Source organism: Mesoplodon densirostris, chromosome 11, assembly GCF_025265405.1.
Source record: "Mesoplodon densirostris isolate mMesDen1 chromosome 11, mMesDen1 primary haplotype, whole genome shotgun sequence".
Lineage (NCBI taxonomy): Eukaryota > Metazoa > Chordata > Mammalia > Artiodactyla > Ziphiidae > Mesoplodon > Mesoplodon densirostris.
Window position 1 is genome coordinate 63679018 of NC_082671.1, and position 27581 is coordinate 63706598.

A 27581-nucleotide genomic window follows, 5' to 3' on the forward strand; every position below is an offset into this window, starting at 1 on the left:
AGCCGCCCAGCCCTCCACCTCCAGCCCACAGGGCCTATTTCTACATCTGGATCACGGAGATGGTCCTGGAAGCCACGTGGTGGGATGGGAAGTGCTGGCCTGTCTGCTCCGGCCCACGCCCCACCCGGGGATGCACCCTGCTGGGTGGGGCCTTGGCTAGGAGGGAGCCAGGGCGGGGCCCGGAAACAGGAGGAGGGAGAATGGGAGGGGCTCCAGCTGAACTGTCTGGAGGGAGGACACTGAGTGCCCCGGGGCGGGGCAGGGCCGGGACCCTCAGTCCCTATGAAGCTGCATCCTCCTCCCCGCAGGGCTTGCCCACTTCCCGGGACACAACCTAGATCCAGCCCCCCACCCCTCACCATCCCCCGCCGCACAGTGGGCATCTGTGCTGCCCCAGGACTGGGCACCCCTGAGCCAGGGTTGGGGGGAGCGGTGGGCGCAGCTCTTGGTCACCCTGACGCAGGGTCACGCTCAGCCGGCTGTAGGGCCCAGCCCACTGCGTGCCCCTGCCCCAGGCCGGCAGGGCCACGGTGCCAGGCCTGAGGCTGGTCCCCCCGGCAGGCGGCAGCCCCTGCGCAGAAGTGGGTCAAGTCCCAAGTGTGGTGTCCGTTCCCGGACTCCCGCCATCCTCCCTTGGACCCAGGTGGCAGAGCCTAGCTGTGCAGGAGGGCGACCACTCAGTGCTCGAGGACGGTCCATCTCGACCCGCTAGAGAACCAAGGGCATCTGGACCCCTTTCTCGTCCAAACCTCCACAGCCCACCTGGTCCTCTCCTGTCCCCTCCTATCTGTACCTCACACAGGCCAGAGAGATCCTTTGCTCAAAACCCTCTCCAGGCCTCCCCTCCTGTTCAGAAGGAAGCCCTGTCCCCGCTGTGGCCGCAGGCCCTGCACATTCTGGAACCCAGGTGCCCGTCACCCACTGCAAGCCCCTCCCCTGTGTGACCTTCCTGGGGGCAGGGGCTCCGTCCCGGGTGACTTGACCCAGGGCTGGCCCTGCAGCTCTGCTCCTCAGCACAAGGGGCTTCTGAGCCTTGGGGGGGCCACGTGACCCCCCAGAGTTGCTCCCCATCAGCACAGCACCTGGAGGAACGTGCCGCACTGCCTCTGCTCTAGAACCTTCTAACCCACAGGAGACGGGAGCCACACTTCTAGCCTCCACAGGAGCCTGGCTTGGAGCACAAGCAAGGGCTGGGTCTGAGATCAGTGAGAGGGAGAGCCCGAGGCTCGTCCATCCTGGCACCCGGAGCAGGTGGCTGGGCCCCTGGGCAGAGCACCAGGGACCCTGGGGCCCACCAGGAGCCGGGACAGGGCACTAACCCACGCCAAGGCAGGGAAGCTGGAGGCACTGGGTCATGCAGAAGTGTGCCCTTCCCGGAAGGGCCAACCCCTGCCTGACCCAGCTGACCGCGCCCCCGGGGGAGGCCCGGTGGAGCATTTCCAAACCTCCCGCCTCCAAGTCCTGCGGCGGCTCCCCAGCAGGCCTTTCAACTGCCCTCAGCAGGACGACAGCCACCCCAAGATGCCCCTGGCCAAAGCCAGCTCCAAAGGTGCTCTCATCTGCCACTCAGCGCTGCACAAAACACGCACGTGCTCTATGGTATGTGTTTGTGTCCCGAAGGGCACAGGTTGAAACCCTAGCCCTGATGTGGTGGCAGCCATTGGGTCTTGAGGGTGGGGCCCTCACGAAGCAGACAGGTGTTCTTCAGAGGCCGCAGGGAGTTCCCTGGCAGTCCAGTAGTTAGGATTCAGCGCTTTCACTGCCAAAGGCCCAGGTTCGGTCCCTGGTGGGGGAACGGAGATCCCACAAGCTGCGTGGCGCGGCCGGGGGTGGGGGGGTCCCAGAAAAACCCCTGCCCCTTCCACCACGCGAAGACACAGCGAGAAGACGGCCACCGGCCACCTGTAAGAGGACCCTCCCCCATCGGAGCCGGCACCCTGACCTCAGACTTCCAGGCTCCACAACCGTGAGAAATAAACTTCCCTTGTTTATAAGCTACCCTTCAGCTCTTGACGTGACTGGCCAGGGTGCCAGGCACTCTGCAGGGGGAGGGGACGCTCCCGTGCAGCTGCCTGGACTGGGGGACAGGGCCGCCGCCCCTCAGAGTGGCCTCAAGGCCACACTGTCCTCCTCAGACACCCTGCAGGCTGGGACTCAGCTCAAGGCCTATCACACGTCCTCTGCCACAGGTGAGGGTGGGCACAGCCGTGAATGGAGGCGGACGAAGGGGGGATTCTATTGCTCTCCCATGCAGCACACACCCCCGCCTCCCCACACGTGGCCAGAGCTGTGGAGGCCCCGAGATGGCCCACCCAGGCCCCACCCCACTGGAAGCCATCAGAATCCACACCCTGGACAGAGTTTTTATTGGGTACTGCCCCTGCAGTCCATCCATGCCCCCCCACAGGTCCCCTCCACGTGCCCCCGGAAGGGAAGCCCTCTAGAGGGTGCGAAAGAGGAACTGCACCCATGGGGCACTTGGGACAGACCCGCCGGCCAGCGAGCAGAGAGGAGGGACTCTCCCTGGCTCCGAAGCGGCCCGGAAGCTTGGCCGGCCCGGCCAGGACTGGGGCGGCAGGTGCGGGCAGCAGTGGCCGCGCCCCCGGCGGCCCTGCCCCCGGCTCTGCTCCTCCACGTGTCCTCCGTGAGCTCCGCAGCCGCCACTCGGCCTCTGTCAGAGCGTGGGCCCCCGGCCTGGGCTGTCACCCCGGCCGTTGCTGGAGCCATCCACGGCCATATTGGGTCTGCTCCTGCCCTTCTGGAGTGTGTAGGCGGATGGCCCCAGGCGCAGGATCTTCCCACTGCCCAGGCACTCATCCCCTTTGTAGAACACAGCGAACTGCAGAGGAGAGAAGCCGTGTCACCTGCAGTGCAACCCGGCATCCGGGGGCCCACAGTGCAGCCAGGAGCCTGGACCTGGGGCTGGGGAGGGGCAATGCTCTGCCTCTCCCTCTCCTGTCCTTGTCCCCAGGGCCCAGGCCAGAGGCGGGCCAGGGCAGAGCAGCCGGCGCTCCCACTAGCCGCGCCAAGAGCCAGGCCTCACGGTTGCAAGGCTGGCTGTGCACCCACCCTCGCGGGCTGTGTGAGCCGAGCACCACAGTCCCTCTGCCCCTCAGCTCCCCCTGGAGACCAGCTGCTCTGGTCGGGAGGAAGTGCCGTCCTTCCAGAGCACGAAGCCTGCTCCTCCGCGCAGCTGAGCAGCTGCTGAGGAGGGCCGGGTTCCGGGGCAAAAGCAGGCGCAGACTTGTGGCTGAGACCCCAACCCGCCTGCCAGCCGGCTTACCCCCACTCACCTGTCCCAGGGCGAGAGCCCGCACAGCCTTCACGGCCGTCACCCACACAGTGCCGTCTTGATTGAGGGTCAGCACGCAGGGCACTGGGGGAAGAGAAGGACCCTTGGAGGGGGCGCTGGCCTTGCCACGTGTGCTCAGCCCCAGGCCTTGGGCCCCTGGGGAGGAAGGAGTGGGCAGCGAGGACAAAGGAAGCTCAGGGCGACAGCCAGAGGGGCTCAGCACCGCCTGCCCGGGCCCCGGGCGGCACACACACTACCTGCCGGCCGGGCTGCCAGCGGGACCCTCAGTCCCACCCACCCCGGCAACCTGCCCTCTTCCAGAGACCGACCCTGTGTCACAGACAAAGGAGGCGAAGCTGGCCTCAGCGCCCCCCAAGCTGTCTCTGCGTAGGCAGAGGGCAAGGAGGCCTGCACGTTATACAATCTGAACAGTGGGGGCCCCGGCCTAGGTCGAATCGCTGGTCCTAATTCGGGCCTCACCCGGGGATCCCCGCTCAGTCACCTAGCGCCATCTGGTGGCGGAATCGGAAGTGGCACTCCATCATCTTGTCGCGGACCAGGGCTGCGGGCGGCTCCTCAGCCACCCAGTGCACGCGGCCGGTCCGCAGCAGGTCCCTGTACAGGGCCGGGTGGTCTGTCCGGGGGGCCTGCGGAGCGGAATGCGAGGACGTGACACCCTGGAGCCCTCAGCGGAGGGTCCTGCCCCAGAGCCCCCTCGCCGCACTTCATTAATCATGATCATGACGGTAAACACTCACTGAAATCCACGCTGATATGTGGAAATTCATGCGCTTATCCCTCAAGCCTTTCTACCCCACTTTGCAGATGAGGAAACCGAGGCACGAGAGGGAAAGTCACTCGTCATGGTCACACTCAGCAAACAGCAGAGGAGCATGCGATCCGACCCCATGACCTCTCCTCCTGGAAGTTCACCCTGCCCCCGCCACAAGCCGGCGGCCCAGTGCCAGAGGCACATGGGGCAGCCACGTTGCCACAGGGATCCCACCAAGTCCCACGTGGCTGGGGACAGGCTTCCTAGGCCTCCATGCACCTGGCCTCCTAGGACTTAGCAGGCCTCCCCTGAGGCAGGACCAAGGGCATCAAGTCCGGGGCCCTTGGGCTCTAAGTAGATAAGGAGACCCACACAGGGGACAAGTGTCGGTGGATGTCCTTTCTCAAAGCAAAAGAGACAGCTAAACTTTACATTAAAGTCCCTTTAACTCATGCTGGACCAGAATCACCGTCCAGGACCTTGCGCCCAGGGCTCTTCTGGGAGGTGATGTCCCAGAGGCCTGCTGGCTCCTCTGCCCGCGTCTAAGGGAGGGTCCCCAGTTCTGGGACAGAGCGCGCTCAGAGCCAGGATGCTCAGCCTCAGCACTGCTGAGCTTTGGGGCCGGATCACTGTGTAGGGGATGGGGCTCCCTGGCTTCACCCACTGGACGCCAGCAGCACTTGCTCCCCCCGTCCCTCCCCCATGCCGTGACGCTGAAAATGTCCCCAGACCCAGCCAAATGTCCCAGGGAGGGGAGCAGGGCAAACATGCCCCCTTTGTGAAGTCCTGCTCTAGAGCCTGGGGACACCGTCCCGGGTCCCAGTGGCCCAGAGCCCCACTGCGGCGGACGGCCTGGGTCGGTCCCGGCTCTGCACCCTATCTGTTCAACAGTGAATCGCTGGAGGCCTCTGTGTGCAGGCCCCGTCCCGGACACTGAGCCACCTCCTCTCCAAGGGACCTTCCCACGTTACTTAATCTTTGAGTCTTGTAAAATCGGAGGAATACATCTATTTACAGGGACTGATGTGATGATTAATAATGTGACCAGCATACAGTAAAAGCTTAGTAAGTACCTTAAACAAAACCCTTTTGGTACCTAGGGCCAATCCTGGGAGGACGCAGAGGAAAGGCAAGGATGCTCCCGATTGCAGCTGCCCTGCAGACCCCCCACCCTGCCTGGCTCAGCACCGTGGGCTCTGCTATAACCAGGCCTCAGTCACCTCACCCGTCCGACTCACCACGAGCACGTCGCCCCTGGTGCCATCCTTCTCCACCACGTACCAGGGCTCCCGTAAGCCACCTATTTTGGCTCTCTGGCCCAAAGTATACAGGAACCAACCTGTGGAAACAGTTTCTCAGTGAGGTGGGAGGTGCCCCGTCTCAAATGTCCCACCCTCGGGACGGGGAGGAGGCTGGGAGGCAGCAGACAGGAGGCCCCCTCTGCGGACCACCCGGGCGGCCTGGCTTAGGCTGTACCTCCCGCCCCGCGAGGAGCCGTTCCAGCTGTGCGGCCACCTGACCCGCCAGGAGCAGGGGCCGCTCCTTTAGAACGTGGGCCAAGTGCCCCGCCTGAAGCCACGAGCCCCTCTTGCCGAGCCCCCGTGTACTAACCGCCTCGGGGACAGGACACCAGGCTGCCCCGGTTTCTCTGTGCACCCTCACCCCCACCACAAACACCACAAGGCCAGCCGGCTAGGCCACGCCTCCCCCAGCCCCCAGCCCCACGGGGAACCGGCGCCGAGCTCAGCGCTCCACTTCTGCAAGCCAGGCAACGGAGCTGGGCTCCCCTGTGTGCCCTGGCAGCCTCCTGCCGGGACAGGCTGCGAGCGCCCTGCAAGGTGTCCCCAGTAGGGCCGGCACGTCTTCTCTCAGGAACGCTCAGCTCTCTGGGAGCCCGTGACGTCTAAGGCCCGCTCCCTCCAACAGCACCAGGAAGGTGAAGCTGTCCGGCCCAAACCAAGGTAAGGGCCTCCAAGGAACAAGCCCCTTGGGAGTGTCCATGTCTGAGCCCCAGCCCTCATCCTTCCGGCAAGTCAGACTCACGCTGGACCAAGTCTCGTCTGTCATCAGGCTCCCAAGGGCACAGCCCCACCGTTGACCAAGCCCGCCTCTGTCCTCCCACCTGGGCTGTGAACTCTCGCGCCTGACCCGTCCTCCCCATGCCGGCTCAGGGCAGGCTCAGGGTGCCCCGAACCCCAGCAGCATCTGCGAATGAGGAAGCAGCACCTGGGGTGCAGCACTCCGGCCAGGAGGGCCACCTTCTGGTCCCAACTCTTCACGGCGTCCTAAATCATGAAACTCGTGCTCTGAAGTCAACCTAACTCCTTCCCTCCAGTGGAGTTTTTCTGTAGTCTGGTATTCTCTACATGTAATGAAAAAATAAGTCTATTCATGGGGACTTAGTACATAATTCAGAGAGTGAGGCTTCTGAACCAGACAGCATCCTTTGTTATTGGAGCCCACGTCTGGAATCGCAAACACCCCGTCAGAGCCACTCTCACCTTCCCTGGCGCCACCCACCCCCATCCCTCAGGGACTGGAAGCATCTCCTCTAAATTCGCAGAGCTCAAACTTGCCCCACGCCTCAAGGAGCTCAGGATGAAAAGCAGCCCAGCGTTGCATCTCACCTTTATGCGTTCCCAGAACTTTATTGTCTTCTATAGAAATAAATTTACCAGGTCGAGGCTGTAAATACTGGAAAACAAACGTTTCATTACTAACGGATCCAGGTCCAGAGCAGAAACATGGCTCCATCCTTTTGCATCAAAAACCACTCACCTGAAGGATGAAATTTTCAAAATTTCTTTTACCAACGAAACAGATGCCCATGCTCTGAAATGAAAGGAAGGCCAACCGTGAGACAAACGGCCGGGTGGGGTCCTGCACTCCACCTGGAGAGCCTGGGCAGGGGCGGGGGGCACATGGGGCCTTTCGGGGCCTCACCTGCCCCGAGCCGCCCCACCCCCGGGCCAGGGGCCTGGCTTCCCTTCTCCAGCACCACACACACCAGTCACAGCCACAGACAGATCTCAGGGGCTTACTTCAGGCCCCAGACATGGACCTTGGCAGCTAAGTAAGCGGTGCCACCTCCACACCCAGCAGGGTCTGGCCCCGCGCTGCAGACCCTCAGACCAGCCGCCCAGGAAAGAAAACTAAAGCTGCTTAAGCCCTCAGGCCACTGTCGGTGAGTCTCAGGGGAGAGACAGGGACCAGAGCAGAAGCAGGAAGTACAAGCCAGGCCACGAGGTGAAGCATCGCGGGAGGGTCCGAGGAAGGAGAGTCCTTTCTCGAGGTGACGTTTCTAGCACGCGGGAAGGCCTAGCGGGAACAGGCTCGCCATCCCACGCTCATGGTTCAGCTTCCACGCTCACGCGCTGGCCTGTGTCCCTAGAACACGGGTCCTATGAGGGCGGCTCGCTCACGCGCTGGCCTGTGTCCCTAGAACACGGGTCCTATGAGGGCGGCTCGCTCAAGCGCTGGCCTGCGTCCCTAGAACACGGGTCCTATGAGGGCGGCTCGCTCAAGCGCTGGCCTGCGTCCCTAGAACACGGGTCCTATGAGGGAGGCTCGCTCACGCACTGGCCTGAGTCCCTAGAACACGGGTCCTATGAGGGCGGCTCGCTCACGCGCTGGCCTGTGTCCCTAGAACACGGGTCCTATGAGGGCGGCTCGCTCACGCGCTGGCCTGCGTCCCTAGAACACAGGTCCTATGAGGGCGGCTCGCTCACGCGCTGGCCTGCGTCCCTAGAACACGGGTCCTATGAGGGCGGCTCGCTCAGCTCTTACCAGTCACACCCAGAAACAGAACAGGTAGAGACATGAGTAGAGATGCTACAGGTGGAGGGATGGGCACAGGGCTGGCTTTCCTGGGGACAGCGACTTGATGACAAAAGCACAGCTGTGCCCGTCCCCAGGACAGACGTGAAGCAGCGGCTGCAGCTAAGGCCACCTCAACCCGAAACAGCCTGGTTAGACTGACCACCCCCGGGTCTGCCGAGCCCGCTGGGACCCCTCCCACATTGCACCCCACCCTCTAGCACCAAGCGCCTGCCACACTGGCTTCACCTCAACTCCACCACTGCGCCAGGCTCGGGGCCTTTGCACAGGCTCTTTCCCAACCGTCTACGTGACTCTAAATCCCATTCACCCTGAGGCCTGAGGACAGGCTTTCCTTGGAGGCCTTTCCGGGTGTCTGTCTCTGCCCCCGAATCTAGATCAGAGCCCGTGGCATTTTCTCTCACTGGACCCTACACCTTCTCTCAGGGACACCTTCTGAGTTTACAACGGTAGGTTTGTCTGTCCGCCCCCTTGACGTAAGCTCCCTGGAGGCAGGGATGGAACTGCGCTCCTCTCCGTGTCCTCAGAGGCCAGTGGTGCAGCGCCTGGCGCAAAGCAGACACCTGATGAGGCCGTGCTGACGCGCGGACAGAAACAGAGATCTGTGTGCCGACGGGGGTCTCGGGGCCCCGTCCTCACCGTCCTGCTCTCACCTGGCAGCTGAGCCAAGAGCACCCCAGCCAGCCACCTAGCTGCCAGGAGAGCTGCCGCCCCAGGGGGCCAAGGCACGGCTGGGAGGGAGAGGTCCCTTCTCTGCCGCCTTCTGAAGGACCCAGCCCCCCGCACTGTGTGCACGGCAGGTTCCTCACCCAATGCCGGATCCCGGGCAGGGGAGGTGGTGCAGGACCCCAGGCTGGGAGCACGCACACCCCTCAATCCTACCTCTTTTTTCTGAAGCACATGATGAAGTCTATTCTCAGCAGCTATTTTCTTTACAAAATCTTTCGTTAATCCCCCCAGGGGGAAGAGGGTTCTCCTCAGGGCATCCTGGGAAACCTGGCTGAGAAAGAAGGTCTGGTCTTTAAAGCTGTCAGCTGCTTGGAGAAGTTTTACCACTGCCAAGAGTAAAGAACAAAAGATGTTGCAGGAATAAAAATAAGCATACTTTGCTTTTAATAATGTCCTTCTGTTTACTTTGATAGATGACCCCTGGTCTGGCAGAAACAAAGATCAATACTCAATAGAAGACTTCCAGAAAAGAGAACTGCTGTGGTTAAGGTAAGAAAAATTCTCATCCCTAATTGATCTGCTATTGAAAAAAATATGCAGAAGGTAGAGTTTATGTGATAAGGACATTTATTCCAGTTCATATGTTAGACTATATCTGCAAAGATTAAACATCACATGACAAAAATGTTACGAAGTATTAAGAAAAAAAAACAAACTCAGCCACATCTGGGAAAACTGGACAAGACAACGTCCAAAAAATCCTGCTGAAATGGTGTCAGCTGTGCTGTTTCCTAATAACCACAGGATGTGTTTGCACCGTGGCTGCTCTCAGGGACCCTGCTCACCTCCCAGGTCCCACAGTGGACGCCGACCACGCCCCCCAGCAGCACCCGGCTTCTCAACGTACTCCCCACTTGGTCACAGTGGGCTTTTTTTTATGGTTCGAGCTGACATCCGTCAGCTGCTCCTCTGCAGTTTCTCTAATGTTCTATTCATTGTAAACACCCGTTCCCGGCTGGACAGCAACAGTGCAGAGCTGTGACGGACCCTGGCCATGGGATGCGGTTCAGAAAACAAGGCCCGGCTCCAGCTCCGGGTCCCTCGGTCCTGCCTGGTGTGTTACAGACCTTCCATGACCGCAAACGCTGGGTCCCCCACTCTGCGGCTCAATGACCAACGGAGGAAACTGAACGTGACACCAGTGTTCCGGATTCTTTCCATGTGGCTCACATCCAGGGCTAAGCTAAGTCTCGGCAAGTCACACCCACAGCTCACACCCGTGCCAAGGGTACAAACAGCCCAAGTGCAGCGTGCAGCTTGGCCCAGTTACGTGTGTAACATGCTCTCTGTATAGCTAATGTTTTCCACCCGTGACCTCAAATTTGATTCTCACCTTAGCCCTATGATAGAATTATCCCCATTTTCAGATGAGGAAACTGAGGCTCAGATAATTAAAGTGACTGCCCACAATGGTGCAGGAAGAGAAGCGCAGAGCTGGAAACTGAGCTCAATCACCTGGTTTCTATTTCATCACTTTTTATGTAAAAAACAACAAAATCAAGTGAAAAGTGAAAAACCGAGTTCAGTCAACCAGTCATCAGGTAGGCAGACTCATTTGCCAAAGGCTCTTTTTTGTTTCAGAACTAAACTTAAACAGTCTAAGTGCATATAAAAGCCTCAGAATACTGGGAGCAATTTGCAATTTCTCAAAGTTCTGGGTTATTTTAAAACAAACTCAAAATCTGTGATTTTTAAGAAAGAAAGCAGGAACCCTAAACCACGGAGAGGGATGCCTGCTAGGCGATGGTCCGCCTGTGCCTGGAGCCTCATTCACACCTTCGCTCCTCCGGGTCGGCCATGGTGCCACCTGCCACGGAGACGGGTGAGGACATCTACCCTGGCCCAGGGCCAGGGGTCAGGAGTGCAGGCTGGACTCTGCTGCCCCTGTGCACTCTCCCCAGGGGCCCAGGCCAGGAGGCCCAAGATCAGGTCTCCAGGGCAACTGAGTCAGAGCAAAATAAAAATCTCTAGGTGCCTAAAATGCACACAGAGAACAAAGACACTGTGGTATTATTAAAATAACTACACAGAACAAGGCACACGCCAATGCAGTCAGAGGTCTGAGTGCCTTTGGCCTGTCAAAAAGGCCCAGAAAGCTCTGTAAGGCACCACCATTTTCTAGGAGGTAAACGGGGATGGCTATGTGACATGGAAACAAATCCTTCATCTACTCAGGCCCTTTAGACCTACATTCACTGGGCAAATTCCACCATGGAGTCCCCAGGCGGCAGGGCTGGGCAGTCAAAGCCGTGTCCTCCTGATGTGGAGGGTTTCCTGGTGAGGGCTGCCCAGGAGTGCGAAGGCAGCACCCGAGGAGGGAAGACATCAGCCCCCGACCACACACACACACACACACACACACACACACACACACACACGGAACACATACACACGGAACACAGACGGCCCAGCGCCCTGCAGGCAGCAGCGAGAGGCCTTCCCAACATCAGGTAGGCGGTGTCCTTGTCTGGGCCCTGCCAGTAAGCTTATCTCTGGCCTCGGCTGCTGTGAGAAGGTGGAAGGAGGGAGAGAGAAGGAAGACAGGGTGGATCAGGCCGGATGACACGGAGGATGGCACAACGACCAGGGACGGTGGAGCTGAACAGACCCAGCTGGGATCCAGCCCCCCAACCCGAGGCACCCCGGTTGGCGAGTGCAGCCAAGCTTCAGTTTCCTCATCTGAGAAACAGAACCAGAGAACCTGCATGCTGGCACTGCCAAGAGGGGCGCGGGGAGGGAGGCGGTGGGCGTGAGGCGGCCAGGGCAGGCCAGACGCGGAGCAGTGCCAACTCCCCCACGGGCCTGCAGCAGTGGAAACTGCCTGCAGAAACATGGCTCCAAGCCCCATCTTGTCTTTCACTTAATAATGATGCAAATTCCTCTGTTCTACGTGCAGATGTACACAAGGACAAGCCAGCAGCTTTCCAGGTGACTGCCTGGCATCTTCTAGGCAGGTGGAACTTTGCTCCCTTTGACACTGATAAGCTAACTTATATATGTAATCTTCGTAAGCATAGTTACAAGCCTGGCTGCCAGGCCTGTGCCATGTCAGGTCCCAGCACTCATGTCACACCAAAGTACACCTCAATCTCAAGTCCTCAAAAACTCGAGGGTAAGAATCAGGGCCTGTTACACTCCAGTGATTATTGTTGTGCATCTCCTCCCAGAACCGGGTTATGAATTATGGCTTCAGTTTCCCAGCAGCCCTGGCCCGGGCGCCCCGCCTGAGCCTCCTCCGGGTACCAATCACAGACCCTCTCGATAACGGTCCTTTTTCGAAGAGGAAACCAAAACCAACGAGCTAGTTTGGAACACAAGGAGAGAAGTCGTGCAGGTGTGCTCAAACAACTCACTGTCATTCTTCAAAATATTTTACTTCATTCGCAAATAATTAAGCTCTGGCCCAGGCACTTTTACTCACCATTTCTAATTTCAAATCGATTTCTGAAAAGCCCTTCTGGCCTCCTAACGTGCTTCTGCTGAAAGACCTCTTCATCTTCCAGGGACGTTCTTGCATAGTGACCCGTAGCGACTGCATCTGCTCCTGGGAGGTTTTTAAAAACACAAAGATCAGATTTTATTTATTTTTATTTAAATTTTTTTTAAATTTTAATTTTATAGTACAGATGTCTATCCTGTCAAATACTTTAATACAATTGACATTCTGCTTTTTAATTTTTTGGCTGCGTTGGGTCTTCATTGCTGCGCGCGGGCTTTCTCTAGTAGCGGTGATCAGCGGCTACTCTTCGCTGAGGTAGATGGGCTTCTCATTGGGGTGGCTTCTCTTGTGGCGGAGCATGGGCTCTAGGCACGCCGGCTTCAGTAGCTGTGGCACGCAGGCTCAGCAGTTGTGGCTCACGGGCTCTAGAGCGCAGGCTCTAGAGCGCAGGCTCAACGGGCTTAGTTGCTCCGCGGCATGTAGGATCTCCCCAGACCAGGGATCAAACCTGTGTCCCCTGCATTGGCAGGCGGATTCTTAACCACTGCGCCACCAGGGAAATCTCCAGAGATTTTTTTTAAATTTATTTATTTTTTATATAGCAGGTTCTTATTAGTTATCTATTTTATACATAATAGTGTATATATGTCAAGTCCAATCTCCCAATTCATCCCACCACCACTACCCCCTGCCTCTTTCTCCCCTTGGTGTCCATACGTTTGTTCTCTACATCTGTCTCCATTTCTGTCTTGCAAACCAGTTCATCTGTACCATTTTTCTAGATTCCACATATACACGTTAACATACGATATCTGTTTTTCTCTTTCTGACTTACTTCACTCTGTATGACAGCCTCTAGGTCAATCCATGTCTCTACAAATGACCCAATTTCATTCCTTTTTATAGCTGAGTAATATTCCATTGTATATATGTACCATATCTTCTTTATCCATTCGTCTGTTGATGGGTATTTAGGTTGCTTCCATGACCTGGCTATTGTAAATAGTGCTGCAATGAACACTGGGGTGCATGTGTCTTTCTGAATTATGGTTTTCTCTCATTATATGCCCAGTAGTGGGATTGCTGGGTCATATGGTAATTATATTTTTAGTTTTTTAAGGAACCTCCATACTGTTCTCCATAGTGGCTGTATCAATTTACATTCCCACCAACAGTGCAAGAGGGTTCCCTTTTCTGCACACCATCCATCTCCAGCATTTGTTGTTTCTAGATTTTCTGATGATGCCCATTCTAACCAGTGTGAGATGATAACCTCATTGTAGTTTTGATTTGCATTTCTCTAATAATTAGTGATGTTGAGCAGCTTTTCATGTGCTTCTTGTCCATCTGTATGTCTCCTTTGGACAAATGTCTATTTAGGTCTTCTGCCCATTTTTTGACTGGGTTGTTTGTATTTTTAATATTGAGCTGCATGAGCTGTTTATATATTTTGGAAATTAATCCTTTGTCCATTGATTCATTTGCAAATATTTTCTCCCATTCTGAGGGTTCTCTTTTCGTCGTTTATAGTTTCCTTTGCAGGGCAAGAGCTTTTAAGTTTCATTAGGTCCCATTTGTTTACTTTTGTTTTTATTTCTATTACTCTAAGAGGTGGGTCAAAAAAGATCTTGCTGTGATTTACATCATATTGCGTTCTTCCTATGTTTTCCTCTAAGAGTTTTATAGTGTCCAGTCTTACATTTAGATCTTTAATCCATTTTATTTTTGTGTATGGTGTTAGGGAGTGTTCTAATTTCATTCTTTTACATGTAGCTGTCCAGTTTTCCCAGCACACTATTGAAGAGAGTGTCTTTTCTCCATTGTATATCCTTGCCTTCTTTGTCATAGATTAGTTGACCACAGGTGTGTGGGTTTATCTCTGGGGTTTCTATCTTGTTCCATTGATCTATATTTCTGTTTTTGTGCCAGTACCATATTGCCTTGATTACTGTAGCTTTGTAGTATAGTCTGAAGTCAGGGAGCCTGATTCTTCCAGCTCCGTTTTTTCCCCTCGAGATTGCTTTGGCTATTTGAGGTCTTTTGTGTCTCCACACAAATTTTAAGATTTTTTTGTTCTATTTCTGTAAAAAATGCCATTGGTAATTTGATAGGGATTGCACTGAATCTGTAGATTGCTTTGGGTAGTATAGTCATTTTCACAATATTGATTCTTCCAATCCAAGAGCATGGTATATCTCTCCATCTGTTTGTGTCATCGTTGATTTCTTTCATCAGTGTTTTATAGTTTTCTGAGTACAGATCTTTCACCTCCTTAGGTAGGTTTATTCCTAGGTATTTTATTCTTTTTGTTGCAGTGGTGAATGCGACTGTTTCCTTAATTTCTCTTTCAGATTTTTCATCATTAGTGTATAGGAATGCAAAAGATTTCTGTGTATTAATTTTGTATCCTACAACCTTATCAAATTCATTGATTAGCTCTAGTAGTTTTCTGGTGGCATCTTTAGGATTATCTATGTATAGTATCATGTCATCTGCAAACAGTGACTGTTTTACTTCTTCTTTTCCAATTTGTATTCCTTTTATTTCTTTTTCTTCTCTGATTGCCATCCCTAGGACTTCCAAAACTATGTTGAATAATAGTGGCAGGAGTGGACATCCTTGTCTTGTTCCTGATCTTAGAGGAAATGCTTTCAGTTTTTTACCATTGAGAATGATGTTTGCTGTGGGTTTGTCATATATGGCCTTTATTATGTTGAGGTAAGTTTGCTCTATGCCCACTTTCTGGAGAGTTTTTATCATAAATGGGTGTTGAATTTTGTCAAAAGCTTTTCCTGCATCTATTGAGATGATCATATGGTCTTTATTCTTCAATTTGTTAGTATGATGTATCACATTGGTTGATTTGTGTATACTGAAGAATCCTTGCATCCCTGGGATAAATCTCACTTGATCATGGTATATGATCCTTTTAATGTGTTGTTGGATTCTGTGTGCTACTATTTTGTTGAGGATTTTTGCATCTGTATTCATCAGTGATACTGGTCTGTAATTTTCTTTCTTTGTAGTATCTTTGTCTGGTTTTGGTATCAGGGTGATGGTGGCCTCGTAGAATGAGTTTGGGAGTGCTCCTTCCTCTGCAATTTTTTGGAAGAGTTTGAGAAGGATGGGTGTTAGCTCTTCTCTAAATGTTTGATAGAATTCACCTGTGAAGCCATCTGGTTCTGGACTTTTGTTTGTTGGAAGATTTTTAATCACAGTTTCAATTTCATTACTTGTGACTGGTCTGTTCGTATTTTCTATCTCCTCCTGGTTCAGTCTTGGAAGGTTATACCTTTCTAAGAATTTGTCCATTTCTTCCAGGTTGTCCATTTTACTGGCATAGAGTTGCTGGTAGTAGTCTCTTAGGATGCTTTGTATTTCCACGGTGTCCACTGTAACTTCTTTTTCATTTCTAATTTTATTGATTTGCATCCTCTCCCTCTTTTTCTGGATGAGTCTGGCTAAAGGTTTATCAATTTTGTTTATCTTCTCAAAGAACAAGCTTTTAGTTTTACTGATATTTGCTGTTGTTTTCTTTGTTTCTACTTCATTTATTTCTGCTCTGATCTTTATGATTTCCTTCCTATTTTTTTTTTTTTTTGCGGTATGCAGGCCTCTCACTGTTGTGGCCTCTCCCATTGCGGAGCACAGACTCCGGACACACAGGCTCAGCGGCCATGGCTCACGGGCCCAGCCGCTCCGCGGCATGTGGGATCCTCCCGGACCAGGGCACAAACCCTTGTCCCCTGCATCGGCAGGCAGACTTCCAACCACTGCGCCACCAGGGAAGCCCAATGATTTCCTTCCTATTGACTTGGGGTTTTGTTTGTTCTTCTTTCTCTAGTTCCTTTAGGTGTAAGGTTAGATTGTTTATTTGAGCTTTTCTTGTTTCTTGAGGTAGGACTGTATTGCTATAAACTTCCCTCTTAGAACTGCTTTTGCCGCATCCCATAGGTTTTGGATCGTTGTGTTTTCCATGTCATTTGACTCTCGGTATTTTTTGATTTCCTCTTTGATTTCTTCAGTGGTCTCTTGGTTATTTAGTAACATACTGTTTAGCCTCCATGTGTTTGTGTTTTTTACTTTTTTTCCCCTGTAATTTATTTCTCATCTCATAGCATTGTGGTCGGAAAAGATGTTTGATATGATTTCAATTTTTTAAAATTTACTGAGGCTTGATTTGTGACCCAAGATGTGATCTGTCCTGCAGAATGTTTCATGTGCACTTGAGAAGAAAGTGTAATCTGCTGTTTTTGGATGGAATGTCCTATAAATATCAATTAAATCTATCTGGTCTATTGTGTCATTTAAAGCTTGTGTTTCCTTAGTAATTTCCTGTCTGGATGATCTGTCCATTGGTGTAAGTGAGGTGTTAAATTCCCCCACTATTACTGTGTTCCTGTTGATTTCCTCTTTTATAGCTGTTAGCATCTGCCTTATGTATTGAGGTGCTCCTATGTTGGGTGCATATATATTTGTAATTGCTATATCTTCTTGGATTGATCCCTTGATCATTATGTAGTGTCCTTCCTTGTCTCTTGCAACATTCTTTATTTTAAAGTCTATTATATCTCATATGAGTATTGCTACTCCAGCTTTCTTGATTCCCATTTGCATGGAATCTCTTTTTCCATCCCCTCACTTTCAGTCTATATGTGTCCCTAGGTCTGAAGTGGGTCTCTTGTAGACAGCATATATATGGGTCTTGTTTTTGTATCCATAGAGTGAGCCTGTGTCTTTTGGTTGGAGCATTTAATCCATTCACATTTAAGGTAATTATCGATATATATGTTCCTATGACCATTTTTAAAATTGTTATGGGTTTGTGTTTTTGTAGGTCCTTTTCTTCTCTGGTGTTTCCCACTTAGAGAAGTTCCTTTAGCATTTGTTGTACAGCCGGTTTGGTGGTGCTGAATTCTCTTAGCTTTTGCTTGTCTGTAAAGCTTCTGATTTCTCTGTTGAATCTGAATGAGATCCTTGGTGGGTAGAGTACTTGGTCGTAGGTTCTTCTCTTTCACCACTTTAAATATATCATGCCACTCCCTTCTGGCTGGTAGAGCTTCTGCTGAGAATTCAGCTGTTAACCTTATGGGAGTTCCCTTGTATGTTATTTGTCGTTTATCCCTTGTTGCTTTTAATAATTTTTCTTTGTCTTCAATTTTTGTCAGTTGGATTACTATGTATCTCGGCGTGTTTCTCCTGAGGTTTATCCTGCCTGGGACTCTCTGTGCTTCCTGGACTTGGATGGCTATTTCCTTTCCCATGTTAGGGAAGTTTTCGACTATAATCTCTTCAAATATTTTCTCAGGTCCTTTCTCTCTCTCTTCTCCTTCTGGAACCCGTATAAGGTGAATGTTGGTGTGTTTAATGTTGTCCCAGAGGTCTCTTAGGCTTCATTTCTTTTCATTCTTTTTTCTTTATTCGTTCCACGGCAGTGAATTCCACCATTCTGTCTTCCAGGTCACTTATCCGTTCTTCTGCCTCAGTTATTCTGCTATTGATTCCTCCTAGTGTATTTTTCATTTCAGTTATTGTATTATTCATCTGTTTGTTTGTTCTTTAATTCTTCTAGGTCTTTGTTAAACATTTCTTGCACCTTCTCGATATTTGCCTCCATTTTTTTCCCGAGGTCCTGGATCACCTTCACTATCATTGTTCTGAATTCTTTTTCTGGAAGGTTGCCAATCTCTACTTCATTTATTTGTTTTTCTGCAGTTTTATCTCATTCCTTCATCTTGTACGTAGTCCTCTGCCTTTTCATTTTGTCTATCTTTCTGTGAATGTGGTTTTTGTTCCACAGGCTGCAGGACTGTAGTTCTTCTTGCTTCTGTTGTCTGCCCTCTCGTGCATGAGGCTATCCCAGAGGCTTGTGCAAGCTTCCTGATGGGAGGGACTGGTGATGGGTAGAGCTGGGTGCTGCTCTGGTGGGCAGAGCTCAGTCTGCTAGTGTTGGAGGGTCTCCTTCAGAGGCGGGGGGCAGCTGTGGCTCACCACGAGGACAAGGACACTGGCAGCAGAAGTTCTGGGAAGTACTCCTTGGCGTGAGCCCTCCCGTAGTCTGCCATTAGCCCCACTCTAATTTTTTTAATTTTTATTTAAAAAATATTTTTGGTCGTGCCACACAGCATGTGGGATCTTAGTTCCCGACCCAGGATTGAACCCGCACCCCCTGCAGTTGAAGCATGAGTCTTAACCACTGGACCACCAGGGAAGTCCCGAGGATCAAGTTTTAGACTTGCACTTGCTGGCCTTGGCCAGTCTGAGCCCAGGGTGCACCAAGCAGCAGACAGATGCCAGGTCTCACACCAGGCAGTCTGTGCAGATTACCTGTCCCACTCCCAAACACCCAGATCCCAGGGAACAGAGGCACACCTGAAATTCCATTAAATAAGCAGCCTTTAGGTCTCTAAATTGATATAATCTTGCTACAAGATTTCACTGTATCTCTAAGAGTCTTTCTAAAGTTAATATCTATCCATTCATTCTAGCTTAAGGAAAAATTCAGATATGCACATAAAGATTTCAGTACAAAAAGCTAATTTCAGTGTTTCATATACTAAGGAAAAACAACTGGAACGTTCAACACCAGGAGAATATGAAGTAAATTAAAGTGTCATTGCCATAATAACAGTGCCACTTACACAGAATTTTTAATGGGAAAATGCTTATGATATTGTTCAGTAGGGAAAGAAAGTTTATGACTCTACTTTTTTTAATGTACAGAAAAAATGAAGACAAATATCAGCAAGTCTTTTCCTTTGATTCTGGGAGGTGAAATTATAGGTGACACTTTCCCTTATCTTTTTTACTCTTCTGAGTTTTTAATTTTCTTTAATAAATACATATTATTTTTAAAACAGTGAAGGACCATGCAGCATAGTCAATTTCTTCTTTCCACATAATGCAAAAAGTGAAAGAACCTACCAAGGTACATATTAATCCATAACCTTTGCACTGTGTGAAAATTTCAGACATTTCGTATTTCAAGAGACTTTTTCTAGGAAGGTGCAGCAAAACTGATTCAGTACTTAACCAACCAAAGTAGCTCAGTGTAAAACAAAAGACACAGTAAGAATTAACTGCTGAATATTAACTACTTGAAAAAGCACGCTTAGGAACACATTATTAAATCTTGATTGATTTTCTAATAGAGAAAAAAAATCACTTTATTTCCTTAAAGAACCACCAGTTACACTGCAAAAATGTAGGATTCTTTGTGAGAAGCCCTAAGATTTCAGAAGTCTAGGTTTCGAGTATTTTTATTCTGTGTTGTACTGTTCACACAGTAAATTCAGACTCAGAAACATTTACTGCAGAAATTCTTCCAAAGCATACCTAACAGATGGCCACCTAGGGGCTCCCTGAAAAGCTAAGGTGACAAGGAGCTTCAAGCTCTACAAAGGCAAGCATCATTCCCCATGAAGAGCTGTTTGTGCCTCCCCCGAGTGAAATCTTTCTCCTGCGCACCCCAGCTCTGGCTTCTGGGGTCCCAAGCTAGAATGTGATCCTGAGTCACATGCTTGCGTGCTGCTATGATGGCCCCAAAGTATCGTCAGATGGAGTATTTCCCACACTTTCAAAATAAAAACCAACTCACGCTCCATGAGCCTGTCACTCTTTTTCCCGAGTAAACTGGAACTAAATGCAGCCACTAGAGGTAGGCTGCCCAGTGTGGACCCCAGCGGACCCCTCCCCCTTCCTCAGATGTCCTGACCACAAGGCAAACTTGGGCTGCACTGGCTTTGATGCCAGACTGCAGGCTCACAGTCAGCTCAAGGCCCCTCGAGGCCCTAGATCAACTCCCAATCCTGTACCAGGAGATTTGATTACTGAACCTAGGTAGCAAACTTTGCATTTATCTCTACTCAAAATTTCATGTTACTGGTGTTAGCCCAGCATTCAAATTTGTTAGGACTTCAATTCGTAGTTCTCATAGGCATTTTTGGTAAAAAATAACCTAACTCCACAAACCGACTTTTCATCACTGTCGTCTCAGTGGCAGATCACTTGCATATCGGGTTGGCAAGCCAACTCTGTCCCCTTTTAAGTCATTACAAAAGTGCTGACAGGACAGAGTGGTCAGTGGTCCTGTGACCCCACTGGGCCACTGGCACACAGCATGTCTTGGCACATGGCCAGATGTGGCAGGGTGAGCTGCAATGGGCCAGAACAATGTGAAATACCAGCATCCAGAACTCCAGAAGCTCATTATGGTGGCCCTGACAGCAGGGGACAAGAAAAAGAACCTGAATTCACAAAAGCACAGCACCAGATAGCACGAGGAGCCTAAGTAAGCAGGTCAGCAGCAGGGGGTTCAACAAACAGGAATGGGGATGTCCCACCAGGCAGACGGGAATGAGAAGGCAGAAAGCTGGGAACAGACAAAATCTGCAGGCAAGCTGTCAGTGGCAGCAGGACCTTGCGCAGAAACGGGCTTTCAGAACAGGCCACTAAGACATGGCTCCAAACCAGAGAAACGAAATAGACCCAGGACGCAGAATCAGCTACAGACCCAGACCTGTTTCCAAGACAAAGCAGACGCCTGCTTTTAAAGCAAGAGAAAAGGTCTCAGTAGGACCAGCAAAAAGGATGACTAATAAGAAACTAAATGCCGAGTTTCTTAAGTTCTGAATTAGGGCCCCTGAAACTTCCACTAAATATAACCACATCTGGAACTAGAGCTGCTTTGAGCAAAGCGGAACCTGCAGGCAGGGTCTGGGGGCCTCACCTTTCAACTCTCGCCAGTGATCCAACACTTCTTCCCTCAGGGTTTTCTGAGGTTGGCTCTCCTGAAATCCACTGTGCTAGTCCTTACAGCTGTGCAGCCCGTGACAAAGATGCACTCTCTCCCCCTGGGGGATCCTATCATTTGTGCATCGCCAGGGAGTTCTTTATTATCCAGTGAAATACAAAATACTATCGTTTTCACTGCTTCCTTTCCTTCTGCAAGATGAAACTGCTTACAAGGTTTTGACTTCTGGCTTTCTCTGAAAATCTTATATTCTCCTTTTTTAATTTCAAGATACTTTATTATTTTTTAAAATAGGTCACAACACTAAGCTTCTGGTCCATTCTGCCTGCCATTGCACAAGCTACAAACATTTGCTCAGCAGTCGAGGGGCACTCTTTAGTAGCATGTCTGAGAAGTGAATAAAAATCCACATAGAACAAATACTGCAATAGTTTCCACAGGAACACAGATAAGTGTGACCCATCTCCCGGGCTTCCACATTGCCACATCTCTGCCAAGCTTCATAGAGAAATCTCAAACCTCGCAGAAACTAAGTTAAATGGTCCCCCCAAACCCTTAATTCAAGCTAAACTCACAGTTAACAGCTACGAGAATGGTGTCTACACGTCAACACAAGTTGCAGCACAGGCTGCTGGGTGACCTTCATTCTACTCTCCCAAGCACAGGACACAGGCACAGTGCCACCATCCTGCTCCTCTAATTTGGGTAGGAAGTTGTGGTTCTGGATTTGCTGCATCAGTTGCCACGTGGGCCCTGACATCACATAGTAGACGGTCAGCCTCTGGAATCCACTGAAAGTGGAAGCAGCAGCGACAGTGTGAGCACCCATGTTTTCAAAGGGCATCCAATCTCCCACATGCATCTCGGGTGAGTAATGGCGCTCAACAACGCGATCGAGGTCATCACAGGTCGGTCTCCAGATGCTGGATGGATAATACTTCCCATCTGGTTTGGGGCTCTTCTGCAGAAGGGGCTTCGTATGTGCATGGTCATAAAGGATGCAGCTGAAAGATCCATATACTCCATCATTCACGTAATATGTAAAGGTCCGTTCACTCGACTCATCTTCATCATCAGAGCCTGTCTGCTCCTCTAATGTGAGGTTTTTTTGCAATGATATTAACTGTGAGCTTGAAGCTGATGCAACATAGTATCCGCCTGGCTCAGCTATGATTCTCACTCTGGAGTCTAATGGAAAATACTTGTCCAAGGCTGGGTTGATCTCTTCAAATTTAAGCTTTACGTCCTCAGATCCAGAAAAGCCACCACCAATATCAAACAGATACATGTGGAAACCAACCTCAGCTCCCGGATATCTTATGATTTTTAAAAAGACAAATGCAGATAATCCAAATTACTTACCAAGATTATCCACAGCATAATTAAAAAAACAACTGAATTTGATATGCTTGTTGCAGACTATGTCAGGATTGGGAGTTCTTCCTTTTTCATATTCATTTAAAAAATCACTGGAATAAAAGAAAGAGACTTTTCACTTCGAAGTGTGAGACACTCTATGGAAAAATAAATCAGCTAAATTACTTGCTTAATTTAGAGTTTCTCCCTGTCTTACCAAAACTATAATTTTCTACAAAACAGAAGAGCTTCAGTATAGAGCCATTTTCAATATTTTCATCAAATATCTGTTTAAAGACAGCTGCACTTCCCATCTGAACCTACACTCACCAGGCCCCAGGCCCCACTGTACCATTTCCCAAAATAAGACCCAAAGGACCCCCTCCATCAGAATCACCTGAAGTGCCTGCTCAAGTGCAGGTTCCAGGGCCCCATCCCAGACCCAGGTCCAGGTATCTGTTTAACCAGCACCCCAGCTGATTCTTCAGCCTGACATCTACTGCCCAGTGGATTTGTCCTCAGGGACCAGTCACAGCCAGCCTTCCGTGGGAGACCTCAGCCTTAGCTCCCTTATACTAATTTAGCAGAGACATTAAAGAGACTTCGGGCAGGTGGCACAGTGGCAGGAATAAGGGCTAGGGGTGCTCTGGGATGCAGGCCTGGCCTCTAACACAGACACCCTGAGGGCGGCTGAGGCCCCACACACACAATCTTCAGCACCACTGCCAAAACAAAAAGTGCTGGCTGCACGCCACTGGCCCGGCTGACTATGGCAGTCCTGCCCTTAGGAAGCCTTCTGCGTCAGGAACTGCACACACCTGAACACATCATTCCAATACTCCTTCACGTAGGACACTTGATGGAAGGGGATGTCTAGGATTTGGCAAACTCTGTAAGCATCTTCGCAGTCTTTGTCAGCCGTGCAAACTCCATGCTCATCCAGCGAGTCCCAGTTCTTCATAAACACCCCTGTCACCTGGTAGCCTGGGGGAGGGGTGAAGGACAAATTAAAGAGAGTATATGAAATCAACCTTGGGTGGAAAAAGCAGTGACTCCTGAGCTCTCCTGTGCCTCTGTGCACTGGTGCCTGGTGGTACCCCCCTTTGCCACGTGGCCTTCTGTGCTCTGACTACATCTTAGTGCAAACTGTTCCTGACTCTCCGGCTGATGCTCGCACCCTGACCCTCCCCCTGCACTTTGTAAAGGCCTCCATCCTCACAATACGCTGTGGGGCTGTACTGATTGCCCACGTCCCCAAGGTATGAACAAGAAGGCATTTTTTCACCTTCGTGCTCCCACGCACAATGCCAAGCACATAGAGGTGTAGCCAACGTGTGACTGAATGAAAGAAGACCAGAAATTCAACACAATTTTTCGAAACAAATAAAACCCACCATTCAGTTATCAGAAAAGCAAACTCATTTCAAAAGTTATTTCCAATTACCATCTAAGAATTAGATTCTAAGTCATCAGACATAAAGACATTTAAAATTTTGGCTACTTTATTGTAAGGGCTGTACTATCTGTATATTTTGAGACTGTTTTCTCCCTTTTCTGTCGCTTACAAAGCACCCAACCAAATATTGGAAAGACCAACTTTAGGACTACATAGGTGTCTACCACATATGAGAAATCTGTTTTTTGGGTAGGCTCAATGTAATGAAAGACAGGGCATTTGACCGTAAAAGGTTTAATACAGTACTCCAAAGAACAGAGATTCAGTGACACAGCTTTGCCAAATACTAAAAGGTCACATTAGCAAGACCACCCCCCCATCCCAGCAGGTAATAGGCCCGCCCTCTTCTGCTTCCCAAACCCCGTGACTTCTGCTTCTCTTGTAGTGCACACCACATCAGGTGCCAGCAGTTCCTGTCCATGCTCCCTGTAGCTCACTAAAACATGGAGCTGTGGCTCATACACCCACGTGTCCCCAGCGCCCAGCAGTGCCCAGCAAAGAACAAGAGCTTAACCAGAACAAATACACAACTCCACATCCAGAGCTTTAAAAATCCCCTCTTCTATAGCCTGATCTGCCTGCTCATCTTTCTCCTGGAGGTGTGACCCACTTACATGGGCACAGGCTCTGGCACTCCAGGATGGGACCATAGCACCTTGCGAGTCCTTAACTTTCCAGGAGGCATGTGACAGAACACGCACGTCCAACAAGACTGGGAAAAACCCCAATGCTGAGTGGAGATGACCAGGCTTTTTGTTTGCTATGTCCATCAGCTTCTCCCACGGAGGAGCAAAACCCAAGGAAGCTGGAATACGAAGCTGTACAGTCTGGATTCTGCGAAGGAGAGCTTACCTTCCTGAAGTAGTAAAATAACATATCTAATCTCTCCAGGGCCACCTGCCACATCTCCCCAAACATGTCACAGCCTTATCAGAACCCTTCAAGGGCTCTGCACTGCTACCCAACACAGGCGAAAGCCCCTAACAGAACATATTGCATAACGAGGGCTCAACCTACCTCTCCACCCCCCTCTCCTTCTGATAAGGACAGAGTAAAGGGACAAAGTAGGTAATTAAATAGTCCCACTAGGGGATTGTAAGTAAAGAAGAAAGTATGGGAGACCCCTGTAAGTTAATGATAACTCAAGAAAGCAGGTTTGCTTAACCACAAAACCAAGCAGGCTTGCTTAGCAACAAAACCATGCAACAGAAGCATGAGACATGCCCCAAAACAATAAAACAATGCTGGCATGAGACCCACATCCTGCCCAGTGAGCTCAGTAAGTTAATGATTCCTGGAGCACGCTCCTCTATGTGTTCTAAAAACAAAAACATAAGGAAAGGGTGACATTATACTGAAACCTGAGATGATTTACCATTTTTAGCATACGTTACCGCCTTTTTGCTCATTCTCATTGTGCCATGACAGTCCCGGCTTGACCATGTAGGGACAAGAAAACTCCCCCACCCAATGTGGAGGAGCTGATGATGGAAGACTGACGTCTACTCAAGAATGAGGAAGAAGGTGGCCTTTTCCCCCTCCCCACTCTTCCTCTGATTTTAAAACTGTAACCCACTAAGTTCTCAGGGCACAGCACCCTCTTGCCCGCTTGCCTGTAAGCCTCACAAGCGTCCTATTCTAATACATCCCTTCTTATCTATCACTTTGCCTCTCGCTGAATTCTTTCCGCGATGACATAAAGAACCGGAGCTCCTTGGAACTGCCCCTGCCCCGAAACGCCACTTCACGGTCTCACTTCCGCCTCCCTCCGACCAGAGCCGGCTCCTGAGGCTGACTCCGCCAGAAGTGCTTTCCTCCTCCCCGATCTTTGCTTAGTGAAATCCTACTCCTCCTTCAAGTCTTGCAACCACGGATTTGAGGAGTCTAGGTCTCCCATCTTCCAGGTTGGCACCTCCTCAACTAATAAACCTTCCTGTGCTCCAAACTCGAAATTTCGGTTTGTTTAGCCTCACTCTGTGTTGGACACATGAACCTGGGTTCGACAAGTCTCAGCTCAAACACTACCACCTCTGTGATTCTTTGATTCCCCCTTTCTCGCAATTATATATGCCTACAGTTTGCCTATACTGCTATTTAACTTTTTATTGCACCTTTCATAACAGCTACAGTTACTAATAATATGAACTAATAACCACTACTGTTTTCTGAGTGCCTGATATGTGCTGGGCACTGGGGTTAAGTCTCTGTATGAATTATGTTATCTAATACTTCCAGTAACCCTGTGAGGTAGGTGTTCTCTCCACTTCACAGACAGGGAGCGCTTAAATCACTAATCCCAGGTCAGGAACCTTGCACTCACTCTGCATTGCAAGTACCTAAGCACGAAAGACGGCTCACAGCAGAGGGTCCACAAGTGTCACTAGGGGTACGAGCCCTCACAGGAGAGGGCCACACAGACGGACAAGTCAGACGGGCAAGTTCACCTCAGCTCCCGACCCGGGGCACCCGTTAGTCGCCTGAAAAAACGCAAGCGCTTTTGCGCAAAAGTTTGTCATGCACCGAACCAAGACCACAGACGCGATTTAATAAGCAGACCGTCCGTCGGTACTTGTCGCACACGTTGCCTGACGGCCAAGTCGTGTGTCGTAAGGACAAGGACCTCCACGGAGGCTGCTGTGCCCGCAGAGGTCAGCGCTCCCCAGGCTAAGTGCTGACGCCGCCGCCATCGCCCCGGACGCAGGGCCTCGGAGCCAGGAAAAACGCGGCCCCCGGAAGTCGGAGACTCCCCCTTCACTGCGTCGGTAACGGGGGGCCCGACTGCTCCCCAGCAGTCGAGGCTGCGGTCGCGCGCTCTCCGACCCCCAGGCACAGGGTGAGGGGCCGGGGCGCCGCACGACCGGGCGAGACTCTTCGAGAAGGGGCCGCTCAGGGGCGGTCTGGGCCCTCGGCCGCCTCACCTCTCCGCCTCAGCAGCAGCGCGGCCACGGCGCTGTCCACCCCGCCTGACACGGCGCACACGACGTGCCGCGCCCCCTGCATCGCACGCGGCCACCTTTCCTCGCCGCCGCCGCCGCCTCCACGTCGCGCCGGAAGTCCCGCCCCCCCGGCGGCGCCCTCGCAGAAGAGGCCCGGCCGGAAGCATGTTCTCGGCGTCCTGAGATCCGCCTGGCCTGCCGCTCCCCGGCTTCAGTTCGCGAGTCCGGCTCTCCGCCCACGCCCCCTGCCCGCCAGGCCGTTGGCTTCCCTCTTGGCGCGCGCAGTTGCCCGAGACGCTCGGAGTTTGTTGCGTTAGTGTGTATGTGTGTCGTGTGTGGCTTAGGCGGGCGCCCTGTGAACAGGCTGGTAAACGAAAGAAGGATGTGAGGTCGCCCCGAGGGCGTGATGTCTAGCTGGGTTCTTCTGGAAGCGGGCGCAGGCCTTACCTTAACTAAGCAGGAAGGGAAGACTAGCAGACGGAGGGCCCGGACCTGTACGAAGGCCCTGGGCCTGGGGACGGGGTGTGGGGCCAGACCAGGCGGGAGCAGGGGCGACACGATCACAGCTACGTTCCTAGGAAGATGTTCGTGGCTGCCCTGCGGATCTGAGCTGAGAACCTGGTTGGGAGGCCGTGACAGCAGCCGTCTTGTTATGGAATAGGGGGACCTGCTGCTCCCCGCTTACAAAATCAGTACTCACAAATGGTAGACAGGAAAGCTGCTTTTAATCAGAATGCCAGCAGTCTGGGGAGATGGGGGACTCAGCGTCCCCAAGAAACCACCTCCAAAGATTCTGCTCGGCCATGAGAGTTTTCAAAGGGAAACAGAGAAGTAATCTCAGTTAATCATTGAGAAGGGGGGTGTGGGGGGAGGTGGGGAGCGGTCAGAGTCGTCACCATGCTGTGATCTTCCTCTGGATGTTATCTTGTTCACACAGTTTGGTCACATGGTTTATTCAGGAGATTACTGAAAGGGAAGCTGGGGAAGAGATCTGGTCATGTTAATTACTTAT

The 27581-nt window shown here is 51.4% G+C and overlaps 1 protein-coding gene and 1 pseudogene across 3 annotated transcripts; both read right to left on the bottom strand.

Moving 5' to 3' along the window:
* Positions 1-2378: 2378 nt before the first annotated feature.
* Positions 2379-26674, bottom strand: TRMU (tRNA mitochondrial 2-thiouridylase). Of its 3 annotated transcripts, none has more exons than XM_060112697.1 (11): positions 26552-26674; positions 22996-23161; positions 22184-22290; positions 12052-12174; positions 8784-8956; positions 6843-6896; positions 6692-6758; positions 5303-5403; positions 3795-3939; positions 3294-3376; positions 2379-2839 (listed from the first exon to the last, which is right to left on the bottom strand). In XM_060112697.1, the coding sequence occupies exons 1-11, from the start codon at positions 26631-26633 to the stop codon at positions 2675-2677; spliced, it is 1266 nt and encodes a 421-aa protein (XP_059968680.1). In that variant the 5' UTR covers positions 26634-26674; the 3' UTR covers positions 2379-2674. The 3 variants fall into 3 exon arrangements, with proteins under 3 accessions (XP_059968680.1, XP_059968679.1, XP_059968681.1); XM_060112696.1 differs by having other exon boundaries at positions 3294-3448; XM_060112698.1 differs by lacking the exons at positions 22996-23161; positions 26552-26674 and having other exon boundaries at positions 8784-8897; positions 22184-22284.
* Positions 18736-22166, bottom strand: LOC132498996 (ornithine decarboxylase-like; annotated as a pseudogene).
* Positions 26675-27581: the final 907 nt, after the last annotated feature.